Source organism: Dermacentor andersoni, chromosome 2, assembly GCF_023375885.2.
Source record: "Dermacentor andersoni chromosome 2, qqDerAnde1_hic_scaffold, whole genome shotgun sequence".
NCBI classification, from domain to species: domain Eukaryota; kingdom Metazoa; phylum Arthropoda; class Arachnida; order Ixodida; family Ixodidae; genus Dermacentor; species Dermacentor andersoni.
This window is the reverse complement of record NC_092815.1, coordinates 240,994,596-241,009,312: the sequence shown is the minus strand read 5'-3', so window position 1 is coordinate 241,009,312 and position 14,717 is coordinate 240,994,596. Positions and strand designations below refer to the sequence as shown.

Genomic DNA, 14,717 nt, shown 5'->3' with positions numbered 1-14,717 from the left:
GAAACATCGAATTATCCGGTGGGTCGAATTAAACAAGAGACAAAAACGCCGAAACACGCTATTACTTGGCAGCGTTTGCTTCTAAAGTTAGCTTTGTGACATCACATCCACGGTATGTGGTGGAGCATACTAATCGGGGAAAAGGTGCTACTGTTACGAGGCATAGCACGTGTTCCTTAATTTACATGGGCAATCTCCATTCACAGTACGAGCACAGTGGCGTCTAATATGCTTACTGACATGCCTTCAGAGTTTTATATAGACCCCCACTCTTTTTTTTTTTTTGTCCTAAACGCATGTCCCCTTGAATTTGAGAGCTTTTCATTTTACCGCCTTCCCTTTCGATAGCTTTCCTAAAGCATGAGGTTTCTCTCCTCTTCTCGGTGTAGGGCACGTGCGCGCGCACATAATTAAGGAATGCATACTATGCCCCGCTAACGGTATGATATACGAGACGCATGGTGGGTAAGACGAGGACTCGAATCACCACACCAACGTCATAAACAGCTCTGAGTGGTTGCCAGTATGCTTATTAGGCGTCTCGGTACTGGTACTGTGATCGAAGACAGCTCGTGCGTGCATCTATAATAATAAACACGTACTATGCCCCATGACAGTGGCCCCTTTCCATTATTGTGCTTCACCCGGTGGCCCAACACTGCGAAGCTTATTTAGTCAAGTTCGAGTTATTTGGTGAAGGACAATTTTGAGATCGAAATACTTGAAGTTTGGGCGCACTGAAACGCTTGGACGCCTGCCGGAACCATCGATAGGGATCGACTTAGCCGGAAATTCGAATTAACCAGAGTTGAATCAACTGAAGTCTACTCTAGTGTGTACAAAACAAGAACTGAAATTTGGGTGAGTTTGTAAGAATTCGTAATTGACTTTTAAAGAGCAGAAAATGAGGACACAAGACAGAAAGTCAGACACGACGAACGCTACTTAAAACTAAAGTTTATTTTTGGAAAAACGCGTATATTTATCAGTCGACACGGGGATCAAAAGCAAAGTACACCATTGCATAAGTGCACACCAACACCCTACCCCGCACTTTCCAAAAATGAGAAAAAAATAAAGTAAATTATAAAAGGGTAATTGTGCCATGGCTAAGCTCATAAAAAATAAAAAACCAAGAGCTGTGGCCGGTCAGTCAACCACAAGGTAGCGGATGTGCTAAATGTATTCAAAGAGCAAGGGCTAGGTTTCGGACTTTTTGTTCGAGACTCCAAAAGAACATAGGATTCAGTTCCTAAACCTGCAGCTAGTGCTTGGGGGTTCACAGGTATGCTCGAAATAGGTGTCCTGATCTGCGAAAGCCCTCCTAAGCTTTCGTTCATGCTATTTCAAACTTGTCAAAAATGGCATGGCCTTTTCCTGCGTCTGCTCGGTGGTGATCAAGTCTTGCCAACACTTAATAAAACAGTGTGTGGATGGTCAGATAAAAAAAACTTTGCAAAGCTGGCTACCCTGAAGGTGTTGTTACAACAGTCAGCTTGAAATAGGCAAGATAGAGTTGGCTGACACAGGAAAGAGATAACTCAAGACTGTAGGGAGAGGCTTTTTCTATCGCATTGGCCATGATGAACATAGTAAGAGAGTGGGAACCGCCGCCATCACCCACCTGTGCTGCTCTCCTCCCGGCTGACAAAAGCGGCATCGATGTCCTCGAGCAGAATGATGCTCTGCTGGGGTGCCACTGACATGAGGTGCTGCAGCCGGTCGTCCGAGAGGCCCCGCTCACTCAGGTTGAGTACACAGATGCTGTACTCGAGGGCGCCCGCCAGAGCTGTGCTGCACGGGGCCAATGAAAGCTCATGGTTGGTTTTTGATCATGGGTGTGAAGTTGCACTACATAGTTCTAGTACAGCCCTCTCCATCCTGTAACGTATCTTGGCGCAGAACCGTTCGACACCAAAGCAGCTATAGGATTCTTGAATGATGTCGAATTGCATGTTTTTAGTCCTATAAATTCATAGCACATCCTCTTTCAAGAGGATGCCGCTGTGATAGTGGTTCTGTATAGCACACGCCTCCAGGTCCTTGCATTTCAAGGGCTCTGCTAAGGCAGTAGTGCTTCATGCAAATGTTTACCTCCAACATATTTTACTATATCATCATTGTTTCACAATGTATCTTTCGTGCCCATAGTACAGCTCATCAACCATTGGCATAATTTTACCTCATATAGGCACTTGACAGCGACTGTTTTTTAGGCCCCTTTACAGTTATGTAACATCAACCTCTCGTTATTCACAGCTCCACTGCGAACTCATTCACATTGGCCTGGTGCTCTTTGGCCATATTTGGCCTTCGCATCACAAAAACCCACATTCATCATCACCATCATCACATAGTTTTAACAGTGCACAAAGCACACACACTCATTTAACATCATTTAAGATATGGCAACCTCATCCTGAGTGTGTGACTGTGCATCCTTGTGCTTTGTTACAACTAGGTAGTGCAATTTGACATCCATACGCTGCACCAGTTCTTTGAGGGGCATCAAAAAGAAAAACTAAAGCTAGCCCAAACTGGTAGATCACACTACTAGACTACCAAAAAGGCCAGCCTTACAGGGAGAACAGGATTTGTAGGACAGAAAGAATGTGTAGGCAAAAGTTGTGTGGAAGCTCCTTTAGAGTTGAAGTTCCCACAGCAGACCTTCATAATGACATTAAATTTATAGATTTTGACAGCATCTGCTTAGGGCCAGTTGAATGTTTATCGATAAAGAAACATTACACTGCATCCAAAAGTAACCAAAGGCTCAGTCTGGCAACCTCTTTAGAACTGCTTTTGCACGGTAACAAGTGGGATACTTTAAAAAACAACACCAAGAATCTCACAATGACAGATTTGGCATGCAAGAATCGGTCATAAAATTTTAAACAGGAAGATTAGCTTTTTTATTGTCTCCATTAATAATTACAATTTCTGTGCCAGAGAAATGCTAGTTTATTACACAGCACCTTGACAGTCCAAATTGGGATGCCATTTTTAAAACTGTCAATTTCTGCCACATTGTTGAATTTACCATCTTGTCAGCTCTTCTGAATGGCTTAATATGCCCCTTTCTGATTGCCTCAAAATGTATGAATTTGTGCTACATATGTAATAAGAGTTTTATTTATGCACAGGAGAAGACAATCAAATCACGACAAAGTATAGCCATGACATGGAATACAATAGACTTTCGTTTATTCGACTTTGGTTAATTCGATCCTAACCGAATGCCCTGGCTGGCGCTCATGCTTTTCTATGGCCCCAAACTTTCATTATTTCTAACCATAAATTGGCCTTCGCTGGACAATTCGAACTTGAGCAGTCAGCACGCACACTCCTGGCCCCTACGGTGACCTTTTCTCTTTCTCTCCCTAATTTTCCCTCTCCTTACTTTTCTTCTGCTCTGTGGCTTAATAAGAAACTGGTCAGAATCCCGAGTCACCACATGTCATGCCTATGCAGACCTACACTTTACGTTAACTCCTGCTCCCTACTTCTCATTTGTCTTCACTTTATGTTGGCTTACCTCGTTTTTTTTTTCTTTTACAATTGGCTTTTCTCAAATTACAATTTGCGTTTCTACCCCTCTTTATTCATTTTCGATTGGCTTCAACCTGCTATACCTTGGTGGTGCAGGTTTCCCTCATATTTATTTAGGTTGTTTTGTAACTTGAGGGAATTAAAATACAGTGACCTAAATAGTGACAGCTTCAGTGGCAGTGTCTGTCTCAATGGAGCTTGGTGGAGAGTGAATGCATTTAACAAATGTCAATATCTCTCGTCGAAAACGCCTATTTCCGGCCTGCCCTAGGCAGATTTTCAAGTGATATCTATAGCGCACGATTCCTGTTTACGGTATACCCGATATTTTTTTTTCAGTGAAGCTGAGCTGAAGACTGCCTGCACACAAAACCAAAACCGCCTTCGCGGCATTTGCATGCTTTACCACACAACAGGGTTGTATTGCGGCGAAGCTGGCTTGAGACAGAACGAGCGTGATGCGAGTGAGGTAGTGAATGTTTGGCTTTTAGGCAAGGCATGGCAGATAAATAACTTCACAAGACGCACATCTAAGAGAAGTTTTTTAAACTAGTGTAGAAGCTGTTTCAAATATCATCTAACTCTTTGTGGTCTTGTATAGCTCCCTACTTCCAACATATACAGCAAAAATTAACCAGATATGTGCAACGGTTGCCTTTCCAGAAATTAATTATGCCTTCGCATTGTACCAATAAAAAGGACGCTATTCTTTCTATGTACAGTGACTTAGAGGGCTTTCATCCAATGTATTCAACATGAATGATGCTGAAATTTAAAATAAAGTCCATCAAATATATTTTCATAAACAAACTAGTGGGTGTATATAATAACATACTTATAATGAATTTCGAAGGGATACAACAGACATGCCATTAGCCACAGTCTTTTTTGTGTGCTAAAAACATCGAAAACTGAATGCCAACTAGCTCTATCTTGCATCCTGCTATATACGGTATGTAAGCTCTACCTGCCAACTTTAGCTCACCAGAGAGTTCATTTTACAAATTGCATGTGCCGCTAAGGCACAACTGCTGGCATCTGCATCGACGCCCTGAAGTCACTTACATGAAACTGCTCTTGCCACAGCCTGGGGGCCCATACAGCAGGTAGCCTCTTCGATACGGGATGCCTGCACCAGAATGTGATCCACCATTCTAAAAGCAGGTACATAAAGCATGGACAGCAGGGAGACAGTGACAACAACATGACTGTTAGGGACCCAGTAGCAGTGCACAAGAGGTGATGGACGGTGTAAAACACAATGTGCGCACTGTCTTCCATGTCTATTAACTCTTGTGCACTCCTACTAGGTTCCAAAAATTTATGAACTGGCGCACGTCTAGATTCCTGAATACAAACCCTGACCGTCAACCGAAATGTCGTAAGTATAAATGAGATTTTTCTGCATTTAATTTTTTTTCCAAGATTTGGTGAACATTCCTTGGCATCCATATTTAATTTCTTTTTTTCAACAAATTTGGAATTTACCAGCACCTGTTTTCTTACATGGCCTGCTTTCGGCATTCATACAGGTAAGGAAGAGGGGGTGGGGAGGAAGGAGGGCTTGAGTTTCTCTTCATTTATTGAGAACCAATGCCTCAAGCACATATCAGTGGTGATTTTTCCTGATGTGAAAGGGGCTTACGATAATTTCACACTTAAAGTGATCCTACAGTCATTGGAGGATGTCCAAATTGGTGGCTGAATGTTTCAGTGGATCCACGACTGTTCGACAATAACGTCCTTCCTTGTGCAGACGAAAGATGGCCCCACTGTTAACTATTATGGTACGTATGGTGGCATCCAAAAGGGCAGGGTATTGAGCCCTACTCTCCTTAACCCAACTGTGGTCAACCTTGCTGAACTTTTAGCCGAGACAGTTCACCTATCAATACATGCTGACAATATTTGTCTTTGGCCTTGTGCGGAGACTCGTATTGAAGTACGTGTACGGATCCAGTGAGCAGCCACCCTAACTTGTTAATATACCACAAACAATGCCTTAGTGCATCCGCTGAAAAATGTGCGTTAATTGCATTTATGCACAGACCCATGACACTGTACCCTATTTATCTCAATGGCCAAGCTGTCGCATACCAGAAGTCTCCTCGCTTCTTAGGTGCGACTATTTACTGGGACCTTTCATGGAGACCCCACTGCATCTACCTGAAGCGGAGCCTAATTTTAATAATTCATATAATGAAGCTCCTGTGTGGAAAAACCTGGTGCATGTAAGTACGGTCCACGCTGAATTGAATTCTGGGGTATTAAACGCCGAAACCACAATCTGATTATGAGGCTCGACGTAGTGGGGGACTCCGGATTATTTTGGCCACCAGGAAATTTTTAATGCGCCTACAATGCACGGGACACGGGCATTTTTGCATTCTGCCCCCATCGAAATGCAGCCACCGCAGTCCATGCTTCAGCTGTATAGAGCACTATATATGGGCTTTTTACAGTACAGCTTGCCAGTTTTGGCAAAAATGTGCAAAACAAATGTTTGCACCCTCGAAAGTTTGCAAAGGCCAGACCCCACACACGTGTCTTGGACTATCACAGTGCGCCTCAACTCATAAAACAACCACGATTGCTAGAGACCATCTGCTTCCAATATATGTACATCACAGTTGAGAACCTCAGAGCACACATTCGACACCTGTTGTGTCTCGTCATTAGTATATTGCTGCTTCGCCGGCACAAAGACCTTAAGCTACATTTTCAAAACTTGTTGCAACACATCAAGGCTGCTTTCTGCTGGGTTTTACACCAGCACCAAGACCACTGTTAACCCGGTAGTGCCTACAACAACCACAAGTATGCCACACAATTCTGGGAATTACACAGAAGACTTGTCATTCAACAATGGCTCTACGACAGTTCACCTTGTCACTATTGAACAAGTTATATGGACAAAGAATGCACATTTGTATGCATCACAATGTATTTGTCTCAGCCACCAGCTTCACAGGTGCTGTTGTCAACCTGGCCTTACTAGTCACAATCAAGTTCAAAGTGTCCCACGTAACTACCTCTACAGCAGCTGAACTTGCTGCCCTGTGTGCAGATGTTAATTACATTGTGCAAACACAACCTCAAAAGCGGGTCCTTTTTTGCTGCTCCAAAGTAGCCCTTCAAAACCTACAGTCAGCCTTATGATGCAGGACACATGAACACCTTGTGTTTGAGACTAGAGAGGTTATCCATCTAGCTCACACAAAGGGACCTGACATCATCGCCCAATGGCTGCCGGGACACTGTGGCATCGCTGGTAATGACCTAGCCAGAGACACAGATTCTTGGACCACAGACACACGAACTGAAGCAATGTAGGCATTGCTTCAGTTCATGAAATCAGCTGGCCTGAGTGACCAATTTCAGGAGTGAAGTGATGGACAAGCAAACATGTTCACACTGAGAGTACCTTTTTTCCTCCCTCCCCTTTCCCTGTATAGGTTAGCAAACCGGACACACATCTGGTTGACCTCCCTACCTTTGTTTCCTTTTTTTTCCTCCTCCTCCTAATTGAGAACCAAGCAACACATACCAGGCCATCGGTGCATGCACCTGTAGTAAATAGCCTCTGGCAGAACTTTCCGCCTCCCAGCTAAAGTCAAGTGAAGCCAAGCAACTACGCTTGACCAGATTTGCCTGGATGTTGCCTTCGCTCGACGTTATGCCCATCTTATCAGCCATGCAGTCAACCAGAACTGTGAAGACTTCCAAGTGTCTGAGAATCTACATCTGATTTGCAACTGTCCTATCTATGTGTCCCAGCAGGAGGAGCTGGCTTCCATGCTGGTAGGCAATGAACGGCAAATGCTGTCAGAAAGTACTGTTTTGTCCATACACACAGAAGCAACAACACCTACAAGGGCTGCTATGGACTATTTAAAGATGACCAATCTACAGACTCGAGCATAGGCAGAAAGTTTTCATTTTTCTAGGGAGGGGGGGGGGGGGCTACTGGGGCCCGACCATTTTTCTGACTACCCCCCCCCATATATATATTTATAATCTTTAATAAGCGTTGGATTTGAAGAACCTTCGCGTGACCACGAAGAATTGTTCACAGAAGTGATGGCCTTATATGAGTAGTTACAAGACGTCATAGTAGGAGACAGTTCAATTTTACAGCCCGAGTGCCCTCACACCGCCGAGAGACTGGCATCTCGGATGAGCCTTACCACAAGCGGATTCAGTTAAACACATTAGGGAAATATTTGTGTTTTGTGCATATTAGGTTGCACAAACACACATCAATGAAAAAAAGCCCCGCAACACCTTCCGAAAGTTTTAATACACAAAGATAAAATAAAGGAACCTTTTCCTGACGAAACGTCATGTGAGAAAATAAGACATTACATATATAAAGATTACACAATATATAACAATTGCTGAACACAACATATGAACAGAATTATTAGCATAATGCAGAGTGACTCCATAATGCAATAGTTCAATTACTTATCAAAGCATGCCTTATTCCACTGGTTTCATTTATTTCCAGGCGGCAGAATAAAGGGTTGTCAGGCGCACAAATAAACAACAATGTTAACAAATAAATCGATAAATAATAGGGCACAGCGATATCTCAAAAGTGCGAAAGGACACGAGAGTGAGTAGGAACAGCGCAGATTATGTTATTGAGCAGCTGATGAAGCACATGACGAATAAAAAATTTATCAGGAAAATTCACAGTTTAGACTATAGAGTTTTAGAAACAGCGCAACCAAGCAACTTTGGGTACCCAAAAGGCCTCACCCTGCTTGCGTACCCTATTTTTGTTCCTTTGTATAACTTCTTGCATTGTTTTCTAAGCCAGGTAGTTTGCTTGAAGCTTGCCTCACTTCCCTGAAGCTTCCCTCACTGCCTCCTGGCCTCGTATTAGCACCTGATTACTTTTGCCAACTGAATACCTCATGTATGCCTTACTGTAAAAGGAAAACTCTGTAAAACTGGCGCCCTGGTACAGAACACACTAGAGCTATGTGATAGCTCCCAACTTCTTTCTTTTATCCAGACTTATTGCCACACAACGTTCACGAAGGCGTACCCCTCCATTAGGACGAGAGCGAACACTTTTCCGAATCAATCAGTTATGTCGAATCAGTTATTAAAGTGCATGTTTTCTCCTAGTTTGTAGCGACTGCACTTGACTGTCTGTGTGCCTGAGCAGTACTACATATGCAGGTGGTGCACTTTATTTTGGAGGTAATCTGCACTGGGCTCAAGCTTGCAATAAGAGATGGCTGGTCCCCTCATGTGTGCTGTTTCCCCGTGCACCTAGTGTCACGTTTCCGCTGGTGCTTATACATTAAAAAATATGCTTCCTTCTCAGCATCAGGCGTGTTCTGACAGAGTATGGATAAGCGATGTACCCTGTTGGCTTTGTCGTTGGTGTTCCTGCTGTGCTTGTAGCCGGTGCAGATTGCGACGTCCACAGCCATGGAAGCAGCGAACTCGAAACGTTTTCTATTTCTCATTTTATTTCTCCTCGTTGCCGTGATGTTTCGTATGAGGCCAAAAAGCCATATGAATGAGAAACCCATACATCGTGGAAGCGAGAAGAAAGCATGTAACAGTGAGCTGAAAAGGATGGTGGCTTGATGGGCATTATCTTCCCACGTGCTCAATGTTCAAGTTAGTTGGAGGTCACATGACCAAACACGCGCTTGGGAAGGCGAGCGCGTGTATTCTCCTCTATCCCTGCCGTGGCTGCGAATGACTGTGCAAGGCTGATGTTTACATGGCCCGCGGGCCGCACCTAATTGTTGGTGGTTTATTGGTGGGTGCAACGCTAAAGGGCAGCAGGGATGGCTGCTAACTTTATGTGCGCTGTCTTACTTCCCAGGCTGTCTTTCCGTAGCCCTAGTGTTGCAGATGACATAGTCTAAGAGAGAGCGGTAACTGGAGATATTGCTGGAAGAGACCGTCTTGTAGCGGAAATAAAAATAGGCGGATGATCATGCTGAATCTAAGTTACGGAGTCACGGCGAATCACGTGGCTGCAAGAACTGTTTGCCCCCACTGCCGGTGTTCTTCACAATGCCAGTGTTGTGATTGCGAGTGCTCGTGGTCATGCAGTAAGATATTTACAGGTTTACATGGCTTGCGCATTACACTGCGCTTTTAATTAGTAAGTGAATGTTTACTACAATTTATATGGCCAACGTAACGTACAGACTCATGTAAGGGCCCCACTTCTGTGTTGCGATCTTGACAAACCTTACATAGGAACGGCCTATTTGAACTAAATTTTCCAACCACATGTACAAAGCCCACCGTAAACCACCACGATCGCCTCCTCTCGCCATCCACTAGCGAGGCGCTAAAGTACGCTGCACGCGAAAACTCGCTGTTGAGCGTGACTGGAGGCAGCACACTGAATGCGATTGCTTCTTAGTTGGGTATGTTTTTTTTTTTTTAAATATTAGCTGTAAAGTTGGGGGTGCGGCCCTTACATGGGTGCAGCCCTTTCACGGATATATATGGTAAGAATTTTCCTTCATGTAATAACTTTGCTATCACTGATACTGCTTCGCTTTCCAGAAAAACTGCAGCCTCTCTCTCCTTTGTGAGTCCGAGTATAAGCGCTGCTGCACATGAGTGCTATTGAATGTGATTTCGAGTGAATTCAGCTTAGCCTCATTTCGGTTACTGAGTAAATTATATATATATATATTTGACGTCTGCATGCAAGTGGCGATGTTTCCATCCCTGACAACCGTTATAAATTATTAGAAGAGGTCTCTTTTTTGCGAGTTGTTAGCACTGCAGACTGGATAGAGAAGCAGTACTGAGACATATCATTCTCATGCATTTTGCACGCCGTTTATAAAAGACTCTGCCGAAGGGGTCAGTAAAGTCTGTAGGTTTTCTTTCAGGGACAAAAAGAAAACAAAAAAAAAAACATGCCGAGCAATTTGAAGCGAGGTGAACATACAGCAACATATTCATTCTCTAGGCATAGGCTATCCATATCATTAAATATAATTGTTAGTTGGCTACCTCCTTGTCTTGAAAAAGTATAATAAATTTTGTCCTGTGTATATATTTATATGTGTTGTGTTTGTGCACAGTGCTCACAGTGGAAATAAAGAAAATGAAGTTAGAAAATATGGATGAAGTAGTTACTGCTGGTGTTTCTAACGCGCTTGTCCTCTTATTGTCAGGATTTGCAGAAATAAAGCGAAAGTATGAATTAAAAGCTGTGCACATCCGCACCAAGAATGATGCAGAGCACGGAGCGCAGTGAGGGATGAAAGACGCGAGCAGGAGGGTGCAGTGGAACCACGAGGTGGAAGGCGGAGGAGGAGGGCAAGGCGAAAGCATGCGAAGAAAAGCATAGTGCAGCTACAATGGCTACGAGATGGCGCCAGAGTAGCGCACGTTGTCTGGGAGGTCCATCTGTGATGGCCACTGTGAATCGCATCCACACGTTACCCATGCACTGCTTCTCGCGATCTCCAAGTTAACGACGCAGTGGTGTGCCTCATGAGACCGATTGTGCGCGCCAGCCAATATATAGCGAAATGAAAACACGTACAATAGAGCTGCGCTCAAATTTCAGATTAGGGAGTACCGTAATTATCAGGGAATTTTTTTCTGTGCCCATTTGCTCCACAGAGACCAGATACTCTTCGAATCGTTCACTTTAAAATTATCCAGATCCCACGAACTCTCATCATCATCATCATCAGCCTATTTTATGTCCACTGCAGGACGAAGGCTTCTCCCCGCGATCTCCAAATACCCCTGTCATGTGCCATCCGATTCCAACTAGCACCCGCAAATTTCCTAATTTCGTCGCAGCACCAAGTCTTCTGTCGTCCTCTACTGCACTTCCCTTCTCTTGGTACCCATTCTGTCACCCTAATGGTCCAACGGTTATCTACTCTGCGCATTACATGAACTGCCCAGCGCCATTTTTTTCTCTTCATGTCAATTAGGATGTCGTCTATACCCATTTGCTCTCTGATCCAAACCGCTCTCTCTCTGTCTCTTAAAGTTATGCCTAGCATTCTTTGTTCTATCGCTGTTTGCGCAGTCCTTAACTTGTTCTCAGGCTTCTTTGTCAGTCTCCAGGTCTCTGCCCCATATGTCAGCACCGGTAAAATGCACTGATTGTACACCTTCCTTTTCAATGTTAAACGGTAAGCTTCCAGTCAGGAGCTCACGATGTCTGCCGTATGCGATCCAACCCACTTTTATTCTTCTGTAAATTTCCTTCTCATAATCAGGGTCCTCTGTGAGTAATTGACCTAGGTAAACATAGTCCTTCACAGACTGTAAAGGGTGACTTGCAATCCTGAACTCTTGTTCCCTTGCCCAGTTATTTATCATTATAGCTTTGTTCTAATGCATATTAATCTTCAACCCCACTCTTACACTCTCCCTCTTAAGGTCCTAAATCATTTGTTATAACTTGTATGCAGTGTTGCTGAATAGAACAATGTCATCGGCAAACCGAAGGTTGTTGGGATATTTGCCGTCGATGCTTACTCCTAAACCTTCCCAGTTTAATAGCTTGAATATTTCTTCTAAGCACGCAGTGAATAGCATTGGAGAGATTGTGTCTCCTTATCTGACCCCTTTCTTTACGGGCATCTTCCTACTTTTCTTGTGTAGAATTAAGGTGGCTGTGGAATCTCTGTAGATATTTTCCAAGGTATTTACATAAGCGGTCTGTACTCCTTGATTACGCAATGCCTCTATGACTGCTGGTACCTCTACTGAATTAAATGCTTTTTCATAATCTATGAAAGCCATATAGAAAGGTTTATTTTACTCTGCGGATTTCTCGATAACCTGATTAATGACAGGGATGTGATCCAATGTAGAGAATCCCTTCCTGAAGCCCGCCTGTTCCCTTGGTTGACTAAAGCCCAGTGTTGCCCGTATACTATTGGAGATTATTTCGATAAATATTTTATATAATACTGGGGGTAAGCTAATAGGCCTATAATTCTTTAGTTCCTTAATGTCTCCCTTTTTGTTTATTAGTATAATTAGTGCATTCTTCCACTTTTCTGGGACCGCTTCGGTCGATAGACACTTCCTATAGAAAGCTGCCAGTTTTCCAAGAATTATGTCTCCTCTATCTTTGATTAAATCGACTGTTATTCCATCTTCTCCTGCCACTTTTCCCCATTTCATGTCTTGCAAGGCCCTTCTGACATCATCTCTAGTTAGAGGAGGAATTTCTGTATCCTGTTCATTATCGTTTTGAATGGAGTTCTCCTGAGTCCTCTGGGTACTGTACAGGTCAGTATAGAATTCTTCCGCCGCATTTATTATACCTTTCAGATTGCTGATGATATTACCCTCCTTATCTTTCAGTGCACAAATCTTGGTTTGTCCTTTGCCAAGTTTGCTTCTCACTGATTTCAGGCTGCATCCATTTTTTACGGCTTCCTCAGCCTTTCTCAAGTTATAGTTTCAAATATCACTTATTTTTGCCTTGTTGATCAGTTTCGACAGTTCCGCGAATTCTACGGTATTTTATCTCGAGCTGGACACTTTCATTCTTTGTCGTTTCTTTATTAGATCCTTTGTTATTTGGGAGAGCTTGCCTACTGGTTGCCTTGGTGCCTTGCCACCCACTTCAGTTGCTGCCTCTGAAGCCAGCCTTATTACGCTTTCATTCTTTACCTTTACGTCATCATCATCATCATCTCTCTGTTCTAAATCTGCAAATTTGTTTACAAGTACCAGCCTAAATTTGTCTGCTTTTACCCTTACCGCCTCTAAGTTGACCTGTTTTTTCTTGACCACTTTTACTCTTTCTCTCTTCAAATTGAGGTGAATCCTAGCCCTCATTAACCTACGATCACTGCACTTTACCCTACGTATCACTTCTATATCCTGCACTATGCTGGTATCGGCAGAAAGTATGAAATCAATTTCATTCCTTGTTTCACCATTAAGGCTTTTCCAGGTCCACTGTCTGTTGTTACATTTCCTGAAGAAGGTGCTCATTATTCTAAGCTTAGTCCTTTCTGCGAATTCTACCAGCATCTCTCCTCTAGAGTTCCTAGAATCGACACCGTAGTTGCCAATTGCTTGTTCACCAGCCTGCTTTTTCCACACTTTTGCATTGAAGTTGCCCATTACTACAGTATACTGAGTTTGCACTTTTCTCACAGCTAATTCAACATATTCATAAAACTGATCTCCTTCCTCATCGTCGTGACTGGATGTTGGAGCGCAGGCTAGTACTACCTTTAAACTATCATCATCATCATCATCATCATCATCATCATCATCATCATCATCATCATCATCATCAGCCTGGTTATGCCCACTGCAGGGCAAAGGCCTCTCCCATACTTCTCCAACTACGCCGGTCATGTACTAATTGTGGCCATGTTGTCCCTGCAAACTTCTTAATCTCATCCACCCACCTAACTTTCTGCCACACCCTGCTACGCTTTCCTTCCCTTGGAATCCATTCCGTAACTCTTAATGACCATCGGTTATCTTCCCTCCTCATTCAATGTCCTGCCCATGCCCATTTCTTTTTCTTGATTTCAACTAAGATATCATTAACTCGCATTTGTTCCCTCACCCAATCTGCTCTTTTCTTATCCCTTAACGTTATACCAATCATTCTTCTTTCCGTAGCTCGTTGCGTCGTCCTCAATTTAAGTAGAACCCTTTTCGTAAGCCTCCAGGTTTCTGCCCCGTACGTGAGTACTGGTAAGACACAGCTGTTATAAACTTTTCTCTTGAGGGATAATCGCAACCTACTGTTCATGATCTGAGAATGCCTGCCAAACGCACTCCAGCCCAATCTTATTCTTCTGATTATTTCAGTCTCATGATCCGGATCCGCAGTCACTACCTGTCCTAAGTAGATGTATTCCCTTACCACTTCCAATGCCTCACTACCTATTGTAAACTGCTGTTCCCTTCCGAGACTGTTAAACATTACTTTAGTTTTCTGCAGATTAATTTTTAGACCCACCTTTCGGCTTTGCCTCTCCAAGTCAGTGAGCATGCATTGCAGTTGGTCCCCTGAGTTACTAAGCAAGGCAATATCATCAGCGAATCGCAAGTTACTAAGGTATTCTCCATTAACTCTTATCCCCAATTCTTCCCAATCCAGGTCTCTGAGTACCTCCTGTAAACACGCTGTGAATAGCATCGGAGAGATCGTATCTCCC

The 14,717-nt window shown here is 43.4% G+C and overlaps 1 protein-coding gene across 2 annotated transcripts in view; it reads right to left on the bottom strand.

Moving 5' to 3' along the window:
• Nucleotides 1-14,717, bottom strand: part of Bcs1 (mitochondrial chaperone BCS1) — a 95,791-nt gene that overhangs the window by 55,049 nt on the left and 26,025 nt on the right. For both annotated transcript variants that reach the window (XM_050186697.2, XM_050186698.2), the window contains exons 6-7: nucleotides 4,615-4,678; nucleotides 1,625-1,794 (exon numbers count right to left, since the gene is read on the bottom strand). In XM_050186697.2, coding sequence (XP_050042654.1) covers nucleotides 1,625-1,794; nucleotides 4,615-4,678 — 234 coding nt within the window. The remainder of the gene's footprint in view (nucleotides 1-1,624; nucleotides 1,795-4,614; nucleotides 4,679-14,717) is intronic.